Below are 25,769 nucleotides of genomic sequence, written 5' to 3'. Positions count from 1 at the left end.
TGTTTGAGCAAAATATTTAGAAGAATTTATCTCACAATTACCTACCAAAATAGCTTCTAATAATGCCACTGTGTCCTGGCTTTCAAATTTTTTGTTGTTTGTGAACCAGTGAATTAACTCCATAACCAGAGGCTCATAGAGTTGTCTTGTAACCTAAACAGGAGGAAACAAAAAGGATTGAAAGATGTTTTAGGTACAGATTACTTTGCATTGACATTCCTGAGGATTTCTCATTATGTGGCTCCCAACACTCCCGTCTCGCTGAACGTTGATATCACTATGTGATAATATGAAGGATGGACTGATGTTAAATTATGATGAATTAAAATTAATATGACATATTTAAAACCAACAATTGATTTAATTGGAAAGTTTTTCCAATTAAGATCACAAGAAACATACAAATATTTAAGTTAACAGTGTCGCATATAAGACATAGAATGGACCTTTTGGCTGGGTGGGTCCTTGTAATGAATACTGACATAATCTTTCTGTTTCTTATGTTTATTAACACTATTCATAAATTTAGACATGTACCTCTATGATGTTACACTCTTTATAGTCAAATAATTTAGGAGAGAAATTTAGAAGGAGAGAGTTTAAAAACATTCTGACAGTTAAAATCACAGAAAAGCTTCTGAAAGTGTTTTTAAAGAAAATACTTCAAAGAGCTTACCACCTAACTCAATTTCAAGCAACAGTACTAGGTGTTCAAGCAACAAAAATGGGTTTACTTGCCTGGTCCACATCACAGGCAAGTCGAAGCAGTACTGGAAATGTATGTTTATTCAGGCAATACATTGGTGGAGCACCCTTTTGACCTTTGGGTATTTGAGAAGCTTTCCCCAACATGTACATAACTATGCTATGCAGGAGCTCACAAGCTGCAACCTGAAAGAAAAGGATCTGCTCAGACATTTCAGATGAATACCTACCCAACAGAGAGATATCAAAGAGACCCTCCAGAATAATTTTTTTTCTTCTATCAACTAATTCAGGAGAGTTGTCATCCTCTCCTTAGGAAGTACTCCTTAATAATTCAATTTTACAGTCTCCACACTATGCATAATTCTGTAATTAATGTTTCTCCATTGTTCCCTCCTTTTCCATAAGAACATAAGAACAGCCCCACTGGATCAGGCCATAGGCCCATCTAGTCCAGCTTCCTGTATCTCACAGCGGCCCACCAAATGCCCCAGGGAGCACACCAGATAACAAGAGACCTCATCCTGGTGCCCTCCCCTGCATCTGGCATTCTGACATAACCCATTTCTAAAATCAGGAGGTTGCGCATACACATCATGGCTTGTACCCCATAATGGATTTTTCCTCCAGAAACTTGTCCAATCCCCTTTTAAAATCCCCTTTTGTACCCCATAATGGATTTTTCCTCCAGAAACTTGTCCAATCCCCTTTTAAATTCCCCTTTTAAATTCCAAACTAAAAAGCCCTGAAGTGTGTAGTCTTTCCTCATAAGGAGGGTGCTTCAGTGCATTGATAATTTTGGTTGCCCTTGTTTGAGGTTTTCCAGCTTTACAGAAGACTTCTTGAGGTGTGGCAGCCAGAACTGAACACGGTATTCCAAGTTTGACTGCAGCATAGAATTGTATAGGGGCATTATAGCCTGATTCTCAATCTGTGCCTTAATGACTCCTAGCATGGCAACTGCCTTCTCCACAACTGCCTCACACTAAGGGACAAATCCTATCCTAACCCTCCCAAATATAAGTGTGCTGTATTCAGTGGGTGAGGAATGGATCAGGAGGCTTTGGAGGGGAAAGGGGAATTATTTCCCCTTACTCCTCCGTAAGTCTCCCACTCTGTAGTGAGCTCCCTCGAACTTGTGCCGGAACAGTTGTATTTATAGCAAGGAAAGAAGCTGCATTTTAAGAACAGTGTGGTTACTGCATCACATCTTGAGCATTATTCAATGTTTTCTTTGCAACAATCTCTTTAAAAAGTGTCAGTTTAATCTCTACTTAGGGGTAAAGGAAAGAGGGAATTCTTAATACCTTAGTCTGCCTGTCACTAGCAGAAAGAGCCAACTCAGTGACCCGAGGCAAGAATACATCCAAGTAGATAACAGGTTTCATATCAACAAATGGCACGGCAAAGCTCAGGTGCTTCTCTGTGTCCCAAGTCACAAATTTCTTCATCTTCTCCTCTGCAGAAGCAGCTATCACGTTTGGAAAAAAGCACAAAAATTACAAAAAAAAACACACACACACACAAACCAGCAAGTTAGGTTGGTAACCAAACATTTAAGCAAAATCTGGCAAGAATTACAGCTTTCAACCAAACAGTCAAACTGATGAAAAACAATTCTGAAATAAGGCTGTGTCAAATGGTATCTAACAGTGGTTCCCAAACTGGTGGGTTGCAACCCACAAAGGGAACCAAAAGAAGGTTGTTCCTTCTTAAGGGGAATAACCACAAAATGACTGCAGCAATGGCACTGTAGCAAACACGTTGCCGCTGCAAGAAAAGAGATTTAAACATACCTACTGGGTAGCTCCAGCCATCTGGAGAGCGTGGGGGGCTCATAGCCCCCTCTACAGGCCTCCCCACTGCTGAGAAAGGCTCCTTGCTGTGATCATGACCCACTTCCATTTTGCAATTGTGAACCGGAAAGTGGATCACAATCGCAATAGGGGAGCCTCTCTCAGCAGCAGGAAGATCCGCAGAGCGGACCCCGTGCCCTCTGGATGGCCGCAGCTACCCCCAGGTACATTTAAAAGACCTTCCTCGCAATGGCACAATCACTGTAGTGTCCTCGCTGCCATCCCTCTGCCCCCTCAAACACTTCCAGGATCCCAACTCCCCTGTTGGAGTTTGAAAATCACTGATTTAATACATTTATAGTACAATTCTATGCATATTTATACAGAAGTAAGTCCTTCAATGTTCAGTAGGCTTACTTCCAGGTAAGAACACATAAAATTGCAGCCTAAGGCACTTCTTTAATAACTAGATTTTTTTCTACAAAATAGCATAGGTTCTCTGGCTGTTAAGAAACAAACAATATAGCCAGCTTTCACAAAAACAGAATAATAATAATAATAATAATATACAGTATTTATATACCGCCTTTCTTGGTCTTTATTCAAGACTTTATTCAAGGCAGTTTACATAGGCAGGCTTATTAAATCCACGCAGGGATTTTTACAAATTGAAAGAAGGTTCTTTCTTTCAAGAACCACTACATTCAAGGTGTTACACTCCGATCTGGTTTAACATTCTGGCCTCCATCCTACCACACTCCGAGCAGATGGAACAGCTCAGCTGCAGCTTGCCAGCTGCTTCAAGGTCGCACGGTGCCGGTGGCCTCGAACTGGCGACCTTGTGGATGTTAATCTTCAGGCAAATGGAGGCTCTACCCTCTAGACCAGACCTCCTGCCCTGAATACATTAGGTACATTTGTTTAGGAAGAAAATTATGTTCAAATGATGTTGAATATGAGCTCTCTGAGATGCTGCTAATACAAACAGCAGATAGAACAGATCATGTGGTCTTCAGAAATAAAGAAACATCAGCAGTATTCCAAATGCCTGAAGAAGTCTATTTGTTAGATTGAGTCCTTCTGTAGCTAAAACAGTTGAGCAACTTCTTTCAACTCATTTTCCTTGCAAAATCAGCTATACACTACATTTTCTTATGTGAATTTCTCTCTCTCTGGTCTACCACCAACACAGAACCGAAAACATAAGTAGGAGCAGAAAGAATACAATCACCTTCCCTCTGGAACGTTACTAGCCGCCACTGAAGGGACCAGGCACAAAGCCTAGACCACAACACTGAGGGCTCAATCCTATCCAACTTTCCAGCACTGGTGCAGCCACAATGCAGACCCGAGGTAAGGGAACAAATGTTCCCTTATCTTGAGGAGCCCTCTGTGAATACCTTTCTACCACAGGATGCAGCGCATGCCTCATTGGCATGGTTGCACTGGAACTGGAAAATTGGATAGGATTGGGCCCTGAGTCTACAGAGGATATAATAAACTCTTGTATAGAAGTGCATGAGAGAAGTCACCCATTCAGTCCTAGGTTGCTCACCTTCTTTGAGAAGAAAGTGAAACAAAATGCTTATTTCTATAAGTGAAACACAGATAGTTCCAGTAAGTACTCAAATGCAAGGAGTCTTTTATTTTGCTTTTTAAAGATTACCTTAGTAAAATTGTGGGAGCAGCCAGTATAAGTCATTTGTCTTAAAGCAACACCACATTTTAAGCTTGAAGCTTAATGGGAAAATATTGAAAGATACTGCCAATTATTTTTATTTTGCAATGACTATGTTTACAAAGTTTTACCTTTATTAGCAAAATTAGGTTTTAAGGCATGTCTTAGTTAATACCACAAGTTTGGAAAGAAGAATAAAGAAAATAGCCTGGATGAATTACTGAGCAGAAATTTTAAGCTACAGCCAACTTACAGCCCAACCATATCCAACTTTCCAGCTCCAGTGCAACCGCATTGCAGCCCCAGGGTAAGGAAACAAATGTTCCCATCCCTTAAGAAGGCCTCTGTGACTACATCCCCAACACAGGAAGCAGTGCATACCCCATGGGCACAGCAGCACCGGCACTGGAAAACTGGATAGGATTGGGTCCTTAGAACACAAACACGCAGTTAGAAGATCAAATCCTGGGAACTAGGCCAGACTCATAAATACTAAAATAAAAGAGCAAATACAAGAGAAAAACACAAGCTATGAACTTACAGGGTCCTGCCCAAATTATTTTTAAGTTTAGAAACTTCTGGTTCTAAATTAAATTAAATTCAAAATTAAATTCAAACGTACTCTTGGCAAAGCATAAATTAGGTCACACCTTAACAGGCAAAATTCCTAAGTACAGTTCCTTCAAAGTCAACTGAGACCCATGTGCTGGATGTGCCATGAACCTTTCAGCCTAACCCTAAACACTCAGGAATTCTGTTATTTCAACAGAAGTAATTTCCAAGTGAACATACTTAGGACTGTAGCCTTTGCGTCTTAAAGTATGGATCTAGAACGGATTACATTTATTTTGAAACGTTTTAAAAACTTGAAGCTTATGTGAAGCCATATCCAACTTAACATTTGGCATACATGGAATGATTCTGGAAAGTATTCCTACAGATGTAACACAGAGATTTTTTTTTCTAGGAACACTTCTACCTGAGTAACATTCAAAAACAATCCTGTGAATGGGTCCAACAAGGAGGATAGGTTGTTTAGCTATAAAAAGCACTTCTTAATGTAGTCATCTGTGCAGACACATGACCCTTAATGTTAATAAAACTGCAGCATTCCAGGCAGACAAGAGGCTGTTTATCTGTTACCAGGCAGGCCCACAGGAACAAAAATATTTTTATCCAGCATCTGGCTCAGTAGGTGGCTAACAGTGCAATACTGTGCAGAAGTAATACACACTGACCTCAATGAGACTTATGGTTCAATCATATCTAGGCCTTACACTAACATATCTTGCAATCTGAAAGTGTTAGGCCTGGGTCACAGATGTGGCAGCCAGTCTGTCATTCCTAGGGCCACTGCTGCTAGCGCAAAGCTCTGAAGGCCATGCACGAATGACAGCTGCTCACAGAGCCTCTGTCATCACTGGTAAGTCACAGTGCAGATGAACCACAAGGGAAAGGAGAAGGATTTCTGCAACAGTCACGCACAACAGATCCTGCTCCTGGCCTGGATCCACTCCCCCAAGGCTCTTCAGACTTATGCCAGCAAAAGAGATGGTGTAGGTCTGAGGAAACTCATTGGGGATTAGGCGGCCTACAGTGAAGTAAGTAAAAAAATGTCTTTGCTTACTTCTTATGGGTTGACTGGTCCCTGGCTGGCCCACAGCATGCAGCACTGACTGCAAGAGCAGTGCTGCACATTCAGGGCTGGCAGGAAATAGGATTGAACAATTATTCCAGTTAGCAGTGTATAGCAGCCATTTTCAACCACTGTGCAGTGGCACACTGGTGTGCCGCAAATTGGTTGCAAGTGTGCTGAGGAGGTTTGGGGGAGGGTCATTTGGTGTGTCTTGTCAATTGTCAAAAAACTGATGGTGTGCTTTGACAATTTTAGCACCTGCTTCGAGAAGGTTCTGTTCCTCAAGGGTTCTGATTGGACAGCTAATAAGTATGAAGTCACCTCAGTACTATTAGCATAAGAAGTATAATAATGAGTGCCAGGGTGTGTGTGTGTTCCTTCTTGAACAGAGTTTTTGGGTGCAACATCCTGCACACGTGTGAGCTCCATTGTCTATCATGGGCACCTGGCCTCATAGGTAGCCCTGGAGCTAAGAGATCTACAAGAGTAAATGACCCAGGTGAGAGATTGGTATAGTCCCAGCACTATGACACCATGTCGTAAACAAGGGGGGGATGGGTGCTCAGGGTTCTTGGTTTTCGAACCCTAAAGCTCTCAAGGCCCCTCTGCTCAGTAGTACTTCCACCACCCTGTATGTGCCAGTGCCTCAGTCCAGGGACACTGAGACCCTCTAGGCTTAATTCTATCCCTTGCAGGCACTGAGCTCTTTCTCCAATTAAAGCCTCAGTCCTCAAGTTACTAGACCTCAATGAGCACTTGGTAGCTTGCTGAACGGCTAGGCAGGATTCTGAACCTTTGTCTCCAACAGAAAATGAAACAACTTAGTAAAAGATATTTTAGTTTATTAAGTACCTAAGGTTACACACTCTACAATAAGGCAGCAAATACTAGAGGCATAAACATCTAGGAAACATATCAGCAATAAAATAATAAAGCTAGCTGGCTATCTCTATTAATACCTATCTCTCACCTGGGTCAGTTACTCTTGTAGATCTCTTAGCTCCAGGGCTACCTATGAGGCCAGGTGCCCATGATGGACAATGGAGCTCACACACGTGCAGGATGTTGCACCCAAAAACTCTGTTCAAGAAGGAACACACACACACCCTGGTACTCATTATTATACTTCTTATGCTAATAGTACTGAGGTGACTTCATACTTATTAGCTGTCCAATCAGAATCCTTGAGGAACAGAACCTTCTCAAAGTTGGCCTGGTTGCTAACCCCTCATAGTTCTTTACCCCTCCCAACTGGAGATCCACAGCTGCACTCAATCACGCTTGATAAGGCGCCTCTCTGTCTGCTAAGGTGCTAAACATTCCAGTGGGTTGTAATTCTTGCTATCTGTCCTTCCTGGCCAGCAAAGGAGAGACAACAATCCTTTTGTTTATTTACTCACGTTCTTGCAGCTGGGAACTGCTAGCAACTTCTCCGTTACACTGTCTTAGTTTGGTTCAGGCTTCACATGCTAACCTAGGCCTAACATGTACTTATTCATGACAGTACCTTGTCAGTGTGGCATGAGACAAAAAAAGTCTGGTTCATCTGGTTCAAAAGTCTGGTTGAAAATTATTGGTTTATAAGTAATGCAGCTTAACTATCTCCCTAGCTTACCAGTAAGCTAAGAAACAGCCTAACTACTAACATTGTTTAAAAATATTTTTGTAAGAAATAACAGGGTTTAGAATAAAGATGAAAACTTACGTAAATTTTTTTTCCCCTGAAGGATGAGTTCTTCAAGAAGCAGTCAAAAAGAACTGACAGACTGGGCTTACTTTCTGCTCCCAGGGCACATGGTGTCCCCCACTTGAGAGCAAGCGCTTTCCCCGCTTGAGAGCAAGAGCAGAATATCTGACAAAGTTCTGGAAGCTTCTGAGGTCAGCTCTGTGCACACACAGAACTCCACTACATGTGACTGCACAGAGACCACAAAACAGAATCCAGCATGCTGCTCATGGGCTCATATTTAATCAAAGGACATTGATGGCATATACTAAAAACCATCTTCAAAACACACAAATTCATGGGAATTATTCCCAAAGTCATCTCAAAAATTCAAACAGAACTGGTTCTTGAGTTGACACTACATAACTTCCATCATGTCTGCCCATGTATCCTACTAGGTAGTAAAAACAAAGCCAGTCAGCTGGGATCTGGGTCATATTCTTTTCATGTAGTTCAAAAGGTACAGAAACTGTCTAAAAATACTGATACATTTTTGGTCTTTTTATCATTTACAGACACTCACCTGTAACTAAATTCCGATTGACTTGCCCTCCCAGAGATCCAAGAAGGCGTATGACTCTAGCTCTTACTGCTTCCAATGAAAGATCCTCTTCCTAATTCAAAATAAGTATTATTTGAATGTAAAAAAGAAAGATGTGTATGAAGTAGTATTTCATCTTAATGCATTTTTATATGCAACTGTTTTTGTTTGTTTTCAAAGGGGAGGAAATGAAGAGGTTGAATCACAATTCTATAAATAACTATATCTCACAACAAAAAATGTTCTAAAAGCAGGAGGGAGCCTATATGAGGGTGCTACAATCTGAAGCAGCTGTTGATTTCTGGCAGCATGAAATAGTTTCTGATAACTTAAGGTCTTTCAGAAGCTAGCAGGATGCCATATTAAACATATTTACAATCTCACTGAACTGAGAAGGATTTGGATTGGGCTAGTAACATAAAATATAGCAGTTCATTTTATGCATTAAAAAGTACCAAAAGTAGAGTTCTGTGATGCAGTTTTTTTTAATAACCGAAAGCCAATGAACTAGATGTGAATGTTCAAAGGGATTAAAGTCATGGTAACAACTGACACCAATGTATCCAAATATATGTTGATACACAAAATATTCCATTGTATGTCACACAGTGCCAATCACAGAATGTGTAGATAGAGTACATAAAGTAGCGATATGTCCTCAAGTGAATCTGGGTAAGTCCAACATAAGGACATTTAGAGCGAATATGTGTTCCATATTAAGATGTTTCAGTATCCAGAGTTGCTTGCAGACAAGTTGTTAACTGCCCAATCCTGAGCTGCCCGGTGCATGGGGCTGCAGCAGCACCAAAAATGGCTGCCACTGAATCCTGCACACTCCAGGCAGCCGCTACCTCCTCCTCTGGAGAAGAGGCCTTTCGTCCCCTTCCCCCAGGTAAACCGAGTAGCCCTGCAATGGGGCTACTCCAGTAGTTCTCAAACTCTCTGGGAGAGTTTGAGAGCCACAATCTTTGCGGGGGAGCAGGGAAGGCAGCGGGGGCAGGAGGAAGGCAGCAAAACAATCCCCAGGGTTGGGTCGCTAAGGGGGGGCGCACAGGGACTGGCATGCATTTACCAGTCCCTGCAGAAGCCTCCTGGGGGTGCAGGGTGCCCTGCGCGACCCTCTGCAAGGCTTCCCAAAGCTTAGAAAGTGAAAGCGGAGTAATCACATCCCGCAACCGCAAAACAGGAAGTGGAGCGCAATTGCGCCATTTTCACTTTTTGAAGACTGGGGAGCGCTGCGGAGGGTCGCACAGGGCTCCCCACACCCTTGGGAGGCTGCAGCAGGGACTGTTAAGTGCATGCCAGTCCCTGCACCCTCCCTTAGCGACGCAATCCTGGGGATGGTTTTGCTGCCTTCCCCCCGCCCCCGCTGCCTTCCCTGCTCCCCCGCAAAGATTTAGTGGCTCTCACTAAAGTGCATGACTGGTAAGTGCACGCCAGTCCCTGCACCCCCCTTAGCAATGCGATCCTGAGGATTGCGTCACTGCCTCCTCCCTGCCCCCGCCCCCGGGGGGCGCGAAGCTCCACCTATCCCACCTCCCTGGCACATCTCCTCCTCACCCTCTCTCCACCTATTTCTCCGCTGCTCAGCAGTCTGCGTGACCACAGAGCAGCAGACCTCCAGTGCTCCACTGGCGCTAGCCCCGCACCAGCCAGTGCTGAGCTAGCACCAGCGCTAGGGCCCACAAACGTTCCTTATGGCACGTTTGCAACAGTGCGTGCCCGCAGTGAGCCAGCACACACTCCATAGGATTGGACCCTTATTCAACATACAAGTTTCTTATATGATGCAGAAAAGTTGGTCTTTAATGTAAACAAATAACGTTCTATTTATTTCTCATTAAGAAAATGTATTCTTTGGTCCTCCAATTGAGAAAGCAGTATTTTAGAAAATGCAAGAAAACTTTACCAGTGCAAGACTCTTTGCTTTCTTCAGATGCTGTATTATGACTTTGTTTAATCCCTTCTGGGCTGCCCGGGAAAGTTTTTTCACCTCGAAATTATTCTGAGAGTCATCTATAACAAGAAATAGCTCAATTAATACAAGTTTGTTATATTTATGGAAGTTGATGTATTGTAAAGCATTGTGTACAAAAGTAAGAAGATTCAGAACAAAAATATATGTGTATGTGTTCTTTTTTAAAGAAACTGGTTTTGAACATGGATATAAATATTGGATTTTAATGGATGGATACCACTTGCCAAAGAGAGAGGATCACACAGCATACCCCTTAGAGAAGGAGAAGCTCATGCATAGTATTTCAGTTTCAAAAAGAAAGGTCAACAAAGTGACAATTATATCCAATAATAACACACTGAGATTTTAGAGGTAAAAAACAGAAATGGAGCATAATTAAGGACTGGCAATTGAGCCGAACCAAAATCTGAGAATCTCTTTCAAAGAATATACATATGTTATTATCTAGGAATTCATTTTATTAACACTAATAAAGATGACAGAGTCTGGCAGGAGGTCTGCCTGAGTAGTAGAGCTGCCGCCCACAAAAGCCCTAAGAACAGTTGGGTATGCAGTTTGAAACAGACACAAGTATCCACTGACAGTGCTGATGAGATGAGTCATCCCAGTTGGTGACAGGAGTAAGATGAGCAAGATGATCTCCTTCAGTGAGTGTGAAAGAGTTGCCGTCAGTTAAGAATGGGAGGTGAAGGCAACCAGAAAGACCAGTCTGAGCAGGATTCCACCTGAGATTAAGACGTTCTATGGAAGATTAGAACTTCTAACTGTAAAAATCCCTTACAGCAGCGTTTCTCAAACTGTGGGTCGGGACCCACTAGGTGGATCGCTAGCCAATTATATAAAATATATTTTTAATATATTAGACTTGATGCTAGACTTGATGCTACCCTGGTAAGTGACTGCACTTGGAGAAATGTCACAGATCTGTAACAGGCTACCATAAAGATGCTTTTAACAATGATAGCCAATAGGACTTACTCCTGGGTAAGTGTGGGTAGGATTGCAGCCTAGGATTGTGAAAAATTTTCCTGCTTGATGACGTCAAGTCTGATGGGTCCTGACAGATTCTCATTCTAAAAAGTGGGTCCTGGCACTAAAGGAGTGAGAACCACTGCCTTACAGGGATTTAGAAAAGCCTGTCTACATAAACTGCCTTGGATTAAAGTTGGAGGAGAAATCCAATGACAAATAAAGGCAGTATATAAATACTGGTATTGTTGTTATTATTAATTAAACAAGCTTTTGAGTTCTCCAGAACTTTTAATCAAGTAAAGCAAAAAGGAGAGGAGGGATTAAAGGCTACATTTTGCTTTGCTTAACATTCAGCCTGATGAAGAGTTTTGGAGAACTTGAAAGCATGCTTAAGATTCAGTTCTTATTTGGTTGGTACTAATAAAAGATACTATTAATTGTGGCTTTGGGGTCTCCCCTCCATAATAAACCAACATGGCTACCAACAAGGATGAATTTCCTAAAGAGCAAATTAGAAAATGGGGCCACTGCTCATTAGAAGAGCACATACTTTGCACATTTTTGTACATTATTTATTAGTTGCCACTGACTTTTTTTCTGTTACAGCACCAACTGAAATCTCTGTTATAAAACAAAGAAAACAGACACTAAAGTGAATGATGCTAATGATAATAATATCCCAGTACAATTCCTGCAAAATGGTACAATATACCAATATTTTTAGTCAGCACCTGAAAAGGGTTAAAGAAAAACTTTCCTCCATTTTTATATTCATTTTTTAATCAAATACCTGTTGATACAGAAGTTTGCAAATAACCATCAAGAAAAGGCAAGATATCCTTATAATAAGGCTGCATTGCATATCTGGGAATGTGGCTTGACCAATCCTCCAGTGCATCCAGTGCCACATCAGCCATTGGAGTGTGGCTAAGGCCCAGCTTAAAAGCATTCTACATAGTGAACAAAATGAAAATTATTAGATTATTACATTCCCTCATCAAATTGAATTTTTCCCTTTGGGTGTCAGAAGTATTCTATCAGCCCACACTGCTAAATAGCTACTGCATTAAAATCTTAGTTTGAATAGCCCATAGAATGATACAGATTTATCTCAAGAATTCACATCCCATTTTTTTTTACCCCAAAAAGGTACAAAAAAGCTTACAAATTAGAAATACAACAGCAAACAACATATTAATTCAAACAAAAACAGGAAGAGCTAACCTCAACTCCAGCAGTAAATTTCAAAATATTCAAACCCAAATTCCCTCTGAAATAAATGTAATTTTCCTAATAAAACAAACAACACAAAAATCTGTTGCTTCTTTAAATGTGAAAATTAATACAGGAGGGGAAGGATGAATTTCCTAAAGTGCAAATTAGAAGATGGGGCCATAGCTCATTAGAAGAGCACATACTTTGCATACAGAAGGTTCCATATAGGGTTGTGAAAGTCCCTGTCCAAAACCCTGGACAGCAGGTGCCCATCGGTGTGGATTCTCAGTACAGATGTGCCCAGGTAATCATGGATCCCATATCTGCCTTTTCACTTATCCATGGATGCGGGGGGATCCCCCCCCCATTAAAACTAACCCCAGATGATCTTAGCAATCTTCTGCTTGAAAGGGACCTTCAATGAGCTAATAAGTTCTTCAGTGAGCTAATGGGCTCGCAGGGGAGGGAAGCCAAAAGGTCCCTTTAAAAGCAGAAGATTGCTAGGACCTTCTGCTTTAAAGGGACCATTTATCTGTGGTAAATTCTTAGATGAGTTAATGGGCTCACTGGAGCAGGGGTGTGGAGCACCCTCCTCCCACTCACTAGGACCTTCTACTTTAAAGGGACCTTTTGGCAGGGGTAAGTTCTGAGGCAAGCTAATGGGCTTGCATGGGGAGGGGGGTTGCAGATCCCCTAGCAATCTTCTGCTTTAAAGGGATAGAAGAATCTGCTAGGAGACAGAAGCAGATCCCTTCTGCATTAAAGGGACATTTTGGCTTGGGTAAATTCTTAGATGTTCCTGAAAAACCCTTGACTTCTGACAGGCGGACTTCCCTCACATGAGGAGGCTGGTTAGAAGGAAGTTGGAAGGTAAAAAGAGTCTAATCTCTCCAGAGTGCATGGAAGCTGCTTAAAAAAATAGTAATAGAGGCCCAGCAGAGGTGTATACCACAAAGAAAGAAGGGCTCCACTAAATCCGGGAGGGTGCCCGCATGGCTAATGAGCCAAGTTAGAGAGGCTGTAAAGGGCAAGGAAGCTTCCTTCTGTAAATGGAAGTCTTTCCCTAATGAGGAGAATAAAAAGGAACATAAACTGTGGCAAAAGAAATGTAAGGAGGTGATACGGGAGGCCAAGCGAGACTATGAGGAACACATGGTCAGCAACATAAAGGGGAATAATAAAAGCTTCTTCAAATATGTTAGAAGCAGGAAACCCACCAGAGAAGCAGTTGGCCCTCTGGATGGTGAGGGAGGGAAAGGGGAGATAAAAGGAGACTCAGAGATGGCAGAGAGATTAAATGAGTTCTTTGCATCTGTCTTCACGGCAGAAGACCTCAGGCAGATACCGCTGCCGAAACGGCCCCTCCTGACCAAGGAATTAAGTCAGATAGAGGTTAAAAGAGAAGATGTTTCAGACCTAATTAATAAGTTAAAGATCAATAAGTCACCGGGCCCTGATGGCACCCATCCAAGAGTTATTAAGGAATTGAAGAATGAAGTTGCTGATCTCTTGACTAAATATGCAATTTGTCCCTCAAAACAGCCACGGTGCCAGAAGATTGGAGGACAGCAAATGTCACACTGATCATTAAAAAGGGAAAGGGGGGGGGGGCCTGGGAAACTATAGGCCGGTTAGCCTAACATCTATACCAAGTAAGCTGGTGGAATGCCTCATCAAAGATATAATCTCAAAACACATAGACAAACAGGCCTTGCTGAGGGAGAATCAGCATGGCTTCTGTAAGGGTAAGTCTTGCCTCACAAACCTTTTAGAATTCTTTCAAAAGGTCAACAGGCATGTGGATGCGGCAGAACCCATGGACACTGTATATCTGGACTTTCAGAAGGCGGTCCCTCACCAAAGGCTCCCTCACCAAAGGCTGCTGAAAAAACTCCATAGTCAGGAAATTAGAGGACAGGTCTTCTCATGGATTGAGAACTGGCTGAAGACCAGGAAACAGAGAGTGGGTGTCAATGGGCAATTTTCACAATGGAGCGAGGTGAAAAGCGGTGTGCCCCAAGGATCTGTCCTGTGACCGGTGCTTTTCAACCTCTTCATAAATGACCTGGAGACAGGGTTGAGCAGTGAGGTGGCTAAGTTTGCAGACGACACCAAACTTTTCCGAGTGGTGAAGACCAGAAGTGATTGTGAGGAGCTCCAGAAGGATCTCTCCAGACTGGCAGAATGGGCAGCAAAATGGCAGATGCGTTTCAATGTAAGTAAGTGTAAAGTCATGCACATTGGGGCAAAAAATCAAAACTTCATGTATAGGTTAATGGGTTCTGAGCTGTCTGTGACAGATCAAGAGAGAGATCTTGGGGTGGTGGTGGACAACTCAATGAAAGTGTCAACCCAATGTGCGGCGGCAGTGAAGAAGGCCAATTCTATGCTTGGGATCGTTAGAAAAGGTATTGAGAACAAAACGGCTAATATTATAATGCCATTGTACAAATCTATGGTAAGGCCACACATGGAGTATTGCGTCCAGTTCTGGTCGCCGCATCTCAAAAAAGACATAGTGGAAATGGAATAGGTGCAAAAGAGAGCGACTAAGATGATTACTGAGCTGGGGCACCTTCCTTATGAGGAAAGGCTATGGTGTTTGGGCCTCTTCAGCCTAGAAAAGAGACGCTTGAGGGGGGGACATGATTGAGACATACAAAATTATGCATGGGAAGGATAAAGTGGATAGAGAGATGCTCTTTACACTCTCACGTAACACCAGAACCAGGAGACATCCACTAAAATTGAGTGTTGGGAGAGTTAGGACAGACAAAATATTTCTTTACTCAGCGTATGATTGGTCTTTGGAACTCCCTGCCACAGGATGTGGTGATGGCATCTGGCCTGGATGCCTTTAAAAGGGGATTGGGCAAGTTTCTGGAGGAAAAATCCATTACGGGTTATAAGCCATGATGCGTATGTGCAACCTCCTGATTTTAGAAATGGGCTATGTCAGAATGCCAGATGCAAGGGAGGGCACCAGGAGGCAGGTCTCTTGTTATCTGGCGTGCTCCCTGCGGCATTTGGTGGGCCGCTGTGAGATACAGGAAGCTGGACTAGATGGGCCTATGGCCTGATCCAGTGGGGCTGTATGTTCTTAATTCTACAACCTTGGTGCTACCACAGAGAAAATCAATTAGGTATAGTAGTCAGTACATACAGAAACGCATTCTGTTTGGATCCAATCCTATTCTCCCTAGCACTGGTGGTACAAGTATACCGCCAGCTCTGAGTGTCGCAAACATGCTGTAAAGCATGTTTACAGCACCCAGGGAGTAGGGCACACCGGCGCTGGATCTCAGTGCTGGAAGAAAGCCCACAATGAGCTGCTGGCATGAAGTAGCACCACCTTCAGGCAGTGTGGCTTTTAGGTGTAGGGGGAGGCATTCCAGGGTGGGGGACGGACCAATGCAGGAACTCTTTCACATTTCAAAAGGCTTCCTCCTCAGGATCCTATGCCCTACATCAGGCTGCAAAGCCCAACACAGGCCTTCTCAAGGCTTCACTGGGCTTTAGGGCTTCCCTGTCAAAATGATGGCGCAGACTCAAGTAGTTCCACTGCAGGGCCTGAGACTTTCCTTGGGGAAAGGTGATGAATGTCCCCTTCTCCCAAGGAGACCTCTGGCGGCCTCCCTGGCCCAGTTGGATGCAGTGGTTGCCATTTTGGCACTGCTGCACCTGGCAGCACTGGGAAGGATATGACTGGGTTGTTAATAATGTTGCAAATTACACACAGGCAAAAAGGAAACAAATAAGAAAGTTGCTATCCTACCTGTAAAGCAGGAATGTAAGCTTTGATGTCCAGCATAACAACATCATGGGGCAATGAAAGCACAAAGGTGAGGCAGGACGCTAATAACTCATCTTTGTACTGCTTCATTTTTGCTGTTACCTAAAATGAGAACTAAGAGTTCTTAATGCAAATTGTATTCTGATGACAAGAAGTGACATAATCTTAGAGGCTGATTTTATGATGGATAAGCATGTCGAGTGTTAGGATGAAGTAGATTAAGGTTGCATCCTTTCACTGTCATGGAAGTGTATTTCAATAAAGCCAACTACAGTGCTTTCCAAGAAGGGTCTAATTAATTATGTTTCAGTCCTAATGGTACTAGATTAAAATAATTTGAAAAATGAGGATGGACACAAATGCACTTAAGTAACGAGCCAGTACTATACAAAGTAAATGGATCATGCTTGAACAGTGACTGGGAAAGTCATATAGTTACAATTTTACCTCTTTCACATCTCAAAAGATTATTTTTGTACATACTTTAAAGAAATTTCAAAGAAAGGTCACAGAAAACAAATCACCTCTTTTCCAAATTTTGTGAACAATGCAAAGCAGGAGCTCTTCTCCGGATCAAGGCATTTTTTTTTACTCATTGGACTGACACCCTGCCAAACAAAAGAACGTAAGAGAAATGTACAGACTTCAAAAACTAGTCTTACAGTGCAATCCAATATATGTATACTCAGAAGCAAGTCCCACTGTATTCAAGGGGACTTACTTTCAAGTAAGTGTATACAAAATTGCAGCCTTATTGTTCAAATTTCTAAAAAGGCATTACTAGATAATGGACTATTCTGAGTTAACACCATGCATATAACAAGAGTCTGTGTAACCCACAAGCTCTTGTTAAAAATTATTGGAATGTCGACCAGCCAGGCTGTTCTTATGTCTGTCACTTGCCATCTGATACAGGTTTGTAAAAATGGGTAAGAAATTGTGCATGGAGTACGGGACTGCATACTCTTTCTTCTGGCCCTCTGATCCACATGCAGTTGGTTCAATCATGACAAACAACAGTTAGGGCCAGGGGGAGGAGTGTAGAGAATATTTACGTATGAGGAGGGGCTAAGGGAAGGAAGTGTGTAGCTTCACAACCTTTTGCAAACGTGCCATAAGGCAAGTTGCAGCAGTGTGGAAGATTGTGGTGCTGGCGGAAAGACCTGTCCCAGCCTGATGGTGTCAGTCGGCCTATGCCTGCAGGAGCAGGTAGTCTTTTCACGAGCCAGCGGAAGCACAGGGGAAGGAAGGCAGAGGGGATGTTGACGGGGTGAAGCGGGTCAAGCCTGGGAGGGGTGGGAATGGCGGCAGTGGCTGCCACCATATCCTTCCCCGTTCCCAGGCCTGATTTCCTGACAGAGGGTGCTCAGACTTGTGCCAATGATTTTGCTGATACAAGCCTGAGTAACCCCACAGTAAGCCCCCCAGCAATCCTCTGGGGTTGCTGGGGCTTACCCCAGAGGATGGCGATAATGTCCCCTTCTCTTGGGGAGACCCCCAGCAGCCTCTATTCCCTGCTCAATACAGCGGAAGCTGTTTAGGCACTGCTTTATCGCAGTGCAGCACTCTCAATAGGACTTTGCCAACAGTAAAGGAATGGGCAGCATTATGTCACTAGTCTTCTTGTGTCACTAGTCTTCAATTCTATTGGAATAGAATTGTACTGTTGAAACAACTGTTCCAAAGTACTAGGGGAAAAAACAAGAGCCTGCCATAGCATCCTGCCAAGCAAGTAACAGTAATAACTGATTAAAGAATTTCCTGTGCCATTTTTGTTAAGGATTATAGCCCTTACAAATTGCTCAAATGTTTAATATGGGTATTATTTTTCACTTATATACAAATATATCTTTCACTTTAGCTGTTAAAATAAATAATCATAATTATATTCACCCCAACATATAGACAAAATTATGGATAGCTCAGCATTACATTATTATTACCTTGAATACATTACAAAACACTTTTCTTCCTATTGAGTGATATCTCACCTCAAAATATTTTATTTTTTTGGCAATTTTCATGGCAATGGAAAGCAGCTTATAAAATCCACTAATTAAAGGTAATTGTGTTGACTGTATAATCAGCTCATAACCAAAGGAATATACCCATGGTTGAAAATATTCAGTATAATTCTCTGGAAGGATCTCCCTGTGAAGGTACAAGAGATATAAAGGCAACTGTCATTCTACACAAAGTGGCAAGCATGTGAACTATCTAAAAATCAATAGACCAACTCTCAACTGACAGCTGACATTTACTTTTCATTAAACAGCTTTAGTTTTCATTAAATGAAAGCTCTTAAGTACAATCATATTACTAGATCGGAGTGCAGCTGGGGCCTCAGTATCCACAAGGGATCCATTTTTTCATACAGTTGAAAGTACATGGAAGATTTGGGGCTAAATCCAAAGTGCAACAGATGTAAAAGGAAATTAAACATTAGCAGAGTGTGATTCCTGTGTCAAACCACAAAAATAAAATATCATATTTAACCAAGTGTTACAACATACTCCTAACAAAACAAAACAAAAATGAAAACCCACACATTTCTTCTCTCAAATATTAGTCTTTCAAAAATAAATTGTTGGAAGTGGTTGACAGACCTGCAGATTTTACTTGGTTCTAAAAGTCACAAGAGGTTTAAGCCTGAAGAACTAGAGGGTTACAAGCTGATTCGCTTTGATCAAGTTTCCAGGAAGGGCAGTTTAGTTAGTAACTGATTTTATTGGTTTCCTCTCCCCTTTTGTGAACTTCATTCATTCAATGTATACCCCATTTTTCTCCTGGATGGGTACCCAAAGCAGTTTACTGTGAACTGAATAGGATTTGGCTGTTTGTCTTACACCTTCTATTTCCCCCTTTTTGTTTCAATAAACCTGTTTCCTGTTTTGATTTATTTTGCAACATTATCAATTTAACCAAGAGAAAGTCAGAGTAAGAGCCAGAGAGACAGAGAAAGAGAGAGAGATTCTCTCAAAGAATAATACTTATAAAAACCCCATTTGAAAAATGGGTTTTATGGTCAGCCTACAACTGTCAGTCTATGAGACTCAGGGCACAATCCTAACTGCAACTTGGGCCAGCTCAAGTCCCTTGCGCTGGCCCAGGAGGGTCGCAAATGTGCTGTAAAGCACGTTTACACCTCCTTGAGGGTTGGCTGGGCCGATGCAAGGATGCGTGCCGGCCATGGAGGCTGCATTCAGCCTACCGCCAACATGGGGAAGGAGGACTGTGTCAGCCAAGCTCTGTTCCGGGACAGGCAGAAGGCAGTCCCGGGGGCAGGTGGGTGGAAAGCAGGAGATGGGGCTGGGACCTGTTATGCCAGATTCCAACTCCGTTCCCCAAGCAGTGCTCCTCCAGAGGTGGTAAAGTATGAGGAGATCCATTAGGGTTGTAGTAGCTTACCCAGGTATAAGGGGAAGAGTTTCCTCTTGGCTCCGGCTGAGCCACTTCAGGGTCCCTATCTAGTGCTAGATACAGCGCAGGCCTCCTGGTCTGCCTGTTCCAGTGCAAGATGTATTGCGCTGTCAAATCTACAAGTAAGGCGGTATAGAGAAAAAAGCTGGAAAGGGCTCAAATGCACACCCCATCTCCACACATCACTGAAGACCACTAGCAAACAGACCTCAGCCTATGAGAAAAAAGTGGATCAACTTTTAAATCCAACCATGTACTAGCAAGAATTTACAAGTATTGAGAGAGTGCATGGTTGTGCATTTAAAAGTGACTCAAGGGTAGGAGTTCACAGAGGTGCACCTGTTTCTTCCCAGCACCACTATTTGGATCATACTATACCTGGAAAATTCCACTAGGTTAATGAAGGCTGTAAAGTCTTTCGGCTTGATTGGCTGAAGGTTTGCAGCTGGATCAGAAGTAGGAATGCTAAGATCAATGTCTGGTTCACTTCCATCCTGTGAAAAGAATTATCAGAAATTATCAGAAATTATTATAAGCTTTGCACTGATAGCAGTCAAGAAAGGGGGAAAGAATCCAAACTAACTTTATTCTTTTCTACAAGTACCATTCACAATGCATATGTTGAAAGTTCACCCTTGCTTTGTGATGTACCCTAATCTAAATTACTTGAGCTTCAGATACTCTATACTCACTCATTGAATAAACCACACTGCATAGCCTTTCAGCATTTTCCAGAAAACAAGCAATGCAAACCAATGTTTTTGCTGTCTGATTACCATGCATGGTAAGGGAGATAGCAGCATATTTTGATCTTGTTCAATTTTAAATTCTAAATATGTTGGTTTGAAGTTTACATCTGAATGCCTCAATAAAACTATAACACTCTCACCCACCATACTGCTCTGAGATAAAAATCCATTTATATGCTATTCACAGTAATTTATACACATTACAGTTTATCATCTTAACACTCCCAGTAAGGAAATCAATTCAGCAGCTGATCACATATCCTTTCCTTCTACCTTTCTTTTTCCATTGCTATATACCTAACATAATGTAAGATTACAAGCTCTTCAATCCATTTATTTCCATTTATTTATATACAGTTGCTATTTAAGTTTTACAGCTCAACCTATCCCAATGCCTCTAAATATTAATGAAAATAACACAAATATAAACTATACCAAACTAGACAATAGTTTGTCTAGAAAAAAGTGAAAGAGCATCTTTTGCTATAAATTACGTTCAGGAAGTAAATCTTACCCTCTCTTCATTTACATTCTGTTTCTGAACTGTAAGATCCAACTTTTCAATTATTTTTAGGATTGACTTTATGAGTTCATCATAGATCAAACGATTTAGAGACTGTAGTGGTGAATTTGCAATTGGAAAGGTTTCATCCACAAGCAGAGAATCCTTTGTTGAAGGAAAAAAAAGATTTTCAGTTAGTTGGTAAAGCTAAAGTTACTCCGAAATTATACACTAAGGGTGCAATCCTAACCTACTTTCCAGCACTGACATAAGGGAAATGCAGCTCCTAGGTAAGGAAACAACCATTCTCTTTGAGAAGTCCTATATGTGCCCCCCAACTGCAGGATGCAGCACATGTCCCATGGGCACAGCTATGCCAGTACTGGAAAGCTGTACTAAATTAAAAATGTCACAGCCCAATTGTATGCTACACTGGCACAGCTAGGCTGCATGGCCTGAGTTGCATCCTTTGCAGCTCAGGAGGCAGCTGGAGGTCTACTTGGGGTATTCTTCCCCTTACTCCAAGTAAAGCTCCAGCCATTTCCATGGGGTTATATAGCTGGCACAAAACTGGAAAGCCCACGTAGGGCTGCCCGGGCCAGGTACGGGGATTAGGATGTGGTTGCGCTGCCGCCGCCGATCCCACCCCCTCCCTGGTCAGTCCTTCTCCATACCATCTCCCCACCCAGAAATGGCCCCTCCCTGCCTCTAAAACACCCTCCCGCCACTCTCTCCCATCCACCCCTATGCCACCCAGCACAAGCCTACCTGTGTCAGCTAGTGCAGGATCAAGATCCAGCACTGCCAAACCAGTGTGGGCCTCTGCACACAGCTCTTGAGTAGGTGCAAACATGTCTTACAATACATTTGCAACACTCTGAGCCAGCGCAGGGATAAATAGTTTGGATTGTGATTTGAATTGTGCCATAAGGGTCTCAGAAGATATGATGACAGCAATGGACAAAAGGATAATTTAAAATTTAACAGAAGGTTTCTTTATGAAAGAAAATTTTTAATATCTTTAACAGAAAATTTTGACAAGGTAAAATTGAAAAATATATAAAGACCTTGTATGACTTCAAGGTAAGTCATACAAGCAAGCAAATAAAAAAGACACATAAACTATTACTAATCTGCCAGGTTCAGAAAGAGTAGTCATAATGAAAAGACTCTTAAAGTTGGAAAAAACTTGCTTCCAGATTCTACATTCTACAATTAGAACTAGAAGCAATAGTTGTTTTTGTTGAGGTTACAGGTTGAGCCTCATTATTCACATGGGTTCCATTCCAAGCACTCATGGCAAAAAACGCAGTGGATGGCAAAAAATGCACTATAGCAAATCCATTTAAAAAACAAAGTTTTTTTGCTCAGGTGATTTAAAAACAGCCTTGCTGACCTTTGTAATATAAGATATGAATCATTAAGAAGACAATCCATCAATCAGTGGCGCTTACAAAGGCGCTTCACTCAGCCCCTCCCTTCACCAATGCAAAGTTATCACCTTTCTTTCATGTGCTCAGGGGGAAGGGAGGGGTCACCTAGAGAGAGAAGGATTGATGGATTGTCAGCCAGCTGCCCTCTCTCTCTCTCTCATTAAGGAGGCTATTGTTAAAGGACTGTTTCGTTTTTTAAACTGATTTTAAAGGGATGCATTTTTCCCTTTCTCCAGGGATCAGCACATTCCTTCTCATTTGCAGTGGCCATTCGTGTTGAGTCAAATCCACGTATAAATAGGCTGGACCTGTACTATATTCAAATAAGAACTACAAGCATGCATATTTGAAGCAAAAATCAGGGACTAGATCCTAAGGAACACCATCAAGCACAGAAAAAAGCTTCCACAGAGGAGCTTTCCTGTAACTTTCTCCCTGTGCACCCCCAAAGCCTCTGCTAAGAGTTGGGGGATCCATGGAAACACAATGGCATGGGATATGAGGAATGCAGGAGAGAGGTGGAATTCCCAGAAATTGGATGGAAGCACCTTCTATAAGCAAACACTTCTTAGACTATCTTTCTAAGGAATACTTAGAAACTTTCTGGGAATATCAGAGAATGGGGGAAGGGTGGGAGCAAGACAAGCTACATGGAGAGATGACGCAAACAAGTTCCTTCAGCAAGAAAGAAAGTTTAAAAACTGAATCACTTCATTTGCCACATAGAAAATCCCACTATTACAGTTTTTACCTTCATTGTGTCACAGCTAAGTAAACTCCTAAAAAGATCCAGGTAATCTTTATATGTAGGCACTTTCCATTTCCCAGTCCTAACTTCTCCAAGTGTAGGAGCTTCTTCTGAGTTAGAAACATCTTTACCTGAATTTTCCTAGAAGTCACCACAATGTTGATGTGAATATATAGAAAATGATACAGGTAACCACAATCAGCCATAGACTTCAATTATAGACAAAACATAAGCTAACGGGGCTCTCTTATTTCAGGAGGGCAAGAGACAGAGCACACAAAATCACTATGTCAGGACAGATTGACTATTTTCTTTGAAGTGGTTCATTTCAGGAACATACTGTATATTAGGTACAGCAAAGCATTCTTAAACGTAATGAAAAAAAATGCTAAACATACAATACAACTCCTGGAATTCAGCTATATATTTTTAACACAGAATCAGAGAGTCAGGTGACTTATTTTGGCTAAGACAAAAAAATCTAAGCATATTATGAAGCAGCAAATACAACAAGTAGGGCATATCTAAGTTATAAATTGAAACAGCTATGGCTAACATAACCTCTGTCATGACATCTTTGAATGATCCCTGTGAATACAGGTCATATTTTGATATTCACTTCTGTTCTGTTCCAGAACCCCCAGTGGATTAAAAAAAAAAATTAGTGGATACCAAATCAGTGGGAAAATAGCTTTAAAGACCCACTTCCAGGTTTCTTGCTCCTCTGTTGTTGCCCCAGAATGCATTGGAATAGACACTATACTGCATCCTGCCACTAGGTGGGGTGAATAATGGAATCTAATAGAATGACATTATAATTATTATTCAGCACAAAGGTAGAAAATTGGATTTTGGTGCTTTCTTCCTTGTTACAAGGCATTTAAAGGTGGACCTTGGTATCAGTGCTAAGTCAAATCAGTGGATACCAAACCAGTAGATACCGAGGTCCCACCTGTACTAACTTTATAAAGGTTTTGAGAAATCTTCAACAGCAGGCAAGTTACAACTGCATACTTCTTCAGGCAAAATATAAATATTACTTTATTCCAGGTATTCAAATACCACCTTTCTTTTAAAGCAGCAAGACATAATATTAAAAAAGAAAAGTCAGACTGAAAAATTATAACAGCAGTCAAATACAGTGTCATCTTAAGAGGCAGCACCCAAGAAAGCCTTTTGGAAAAGTTATAACAGGCATTCTTGAAAGACAAGCAAAGTCTAGACAGACTTCCTTTGGAAGGGTATGCCAAAGTCTTAACACCACAACAGAAAAATCTTTCACACTGATTTAGGCAGCAAGGGGGACCCAGAGCAGAGTCTGAGAGGTAAACCTCAATAATTGGGAGGTTCATTGGGAGAAGGCGATTCTTTAGGACCAGAATGTCTTGATTGTTAGAGGTTTAAAAAGGAACCAGAACTTTAGCTTGCAAACAAACTAGTATCTAAAGTAAAAGGCATATTTGGACCCACATGCTCCAAACACTCTGGTAGTCACATTGAGGATAAACTGAAGTTTCCAAACTGTCTTCAAAGACAGCCCCATATAAAAAAAAAAAGAAAAAGATTATAGTAATCTAACCTAGAAGTAACTAGGGCATGAATGATCAAGGCTATTTATTCAGTTAAACAGGTTTCAAACTGTTACTTATAAACTTGATCACCAAGTGCAGATGCCAAAGGCATTGCAAAATACATCAGTGCATTTTTAAATCAGTGCATGCACTAAATGAGACAGTGCATGTCTCATTTAGGGCACATGATAGATAGAAAGCCACAATATTTCATGTCAAGAAAATCAGAAGGACATTTCATTCTTATATGGCATTTTAGAATTTCACAAGTGTGTTTTACTTGAACATTAAGACCCCAAGCTATGTTTAATACAACTGAGCATGAAAACACACAATTTTAATGCCTCATATCCCATTAAGGACCTCTCTGTTATTCAAATAAAGAAAACAAAATAAGGTACTTAAAACAATACTAACCTTTGGAAAGACAATTGGCTTAGAACAGACTCTGATTAAACCTTGATGCACTGAAAATAAAGATAATGCACACAAAAAAAATCAAACAGGCTGAAAAGTACATCAGTATTCTAATACATTAACACAAATCACAAACTTCTGTAACACCTTAAAGACTAACAAATTATTATTGCAGAAGCCTGAAACCTTTTCATCAGAAATGTTATCCTTGGGTGACAGGTATACACATATACATGTATAAAAAGAAATGAAAAAGGGTAGTTAACTGGCCATGTAATGCCAAGGGGTGTCTCCTATGAAGATTAAAGGTATAAGTACAAAGCAGCTAGAAGAAGGGATAGGGTCTAGAAAATTAATTGAGGTTTTGGAGAAAACAAAAATGGGGGCAACTTTAGAGAAAGCGTGGATTGGCAGGTGAGAAAGAGGAGCGTACTGTGAAAGAGGCAGTGAAAGGAAGAAAAGCAGTATGAATAGATTCACTGCCCAGTCCTATTCACTATCCCTCCTTCAATGCAGTGGCACCAAAATGGTCACCACTGCATCCTATGGGGGGCAGTCCAGGAGCTCTCCTTCAGGTAAAGGAACACTTGTTGCCTTACCCAGGGGCCAGCTTCCATGGCACAAGGAGCGTGGCTACTCAGAGCTGCGACAGCTAAATATCTGGCGCAGGTCTTTGTGGACCTGTGCCATAGATTCGGGTCCAGGAAGGGGGTTTTAGGATATTGGCAGCATGGTGCTGCCAATCCTGCCCCTTCCTGGGCCCAACCCACCCCTCCCCCAACCATTTTGCCCTTCCCTGCCACTGTTCTGCCCTCCTGCCACCCCCTCCCACTGATGTACCTTCATGTATAATCAACAGGAGAAGTGCTGGAGTGGACATGAAGGCAGA

The 25,769-nt window shown here is 41.8% G+C and overlaps 1 protein-coding gene across 1 annotated transcript in view; it reads right to left on the bottom strand.

Annotated features, from left to right (window-relative positions):
• The window catches only part of PRKDC (protein kinase, DNA-activated, catalytic subunit), a 121,630-nt gene that overhangs the window by 82,099 nt on the left and 13,762 nt on the right, over positions 1-25,769 (bottom strand). Inside the window, exons 14-26 of the mRNA XM_066624419.1 lie at positions 24,881-24,930; positions 22,896-23,033; positions 20,724-20,876; positions 19,839-19,954; positions 18,032-18,191; positions 16,565-16,648; positions 16,023-16,142; positions 11,823-11,982; positions 9,992-10,098; positions 8,065-8,155; positions 2,013-2,176; positions 739-891; positions 46-153 (exon numbers count right to left, since the gene is read on the bottom strand). Of these exons, the coding sequence (XP_066480516.1) occupies positions 46-153; positions 739-891; positions 2,013-2,176; positions 8,065-8,155; positions 9,992-10,098; positions 11,823-11,982; positions 16,023-16,142; positions 16,565-16,648; positions 18,032-18,191; positions 19,839-19,954; positions 20,724-20,876; positions 22,896-23,033; positions 24,881-24,930 (1,604 nt within the window). The remainder of the gene's footprint in view (positions 1-45; positions 154-738; positions 892-2,012; positions 2,177-8,064; positions 8,156-9,991; positions 10,099-11,822; positions 11,983-16,022; positions 16,143-16,564; positions 16,649-18,031; positions 18,192-19,838; positions 19,955-20,723; positions 20,877-22,895; positions 23,034-24,880; positions 24,931-25,769) is intronic.

This window comes from Tiliqua scincoides, chromosome 4 (genome assembly GCF_035046505.1).
Source record: "Tiliqua scincoides isolate rTilSci1 chromosome 4, rTilSci1.hap2, whole genome shotgun sequence".
NCBI classification, from domain to species: domain Eukaryota; kingdom Metazoa; phylum Chordata; class Lepidosauria; order Squamata; family Scincidae; genus Tiliqua; species Tiliqua scincoides.
The sequence above is the reverse complement of the archived record's forward strand: the minus strand, read 5'-3'. Positions and strand labels throughout refer to the sequence as shown.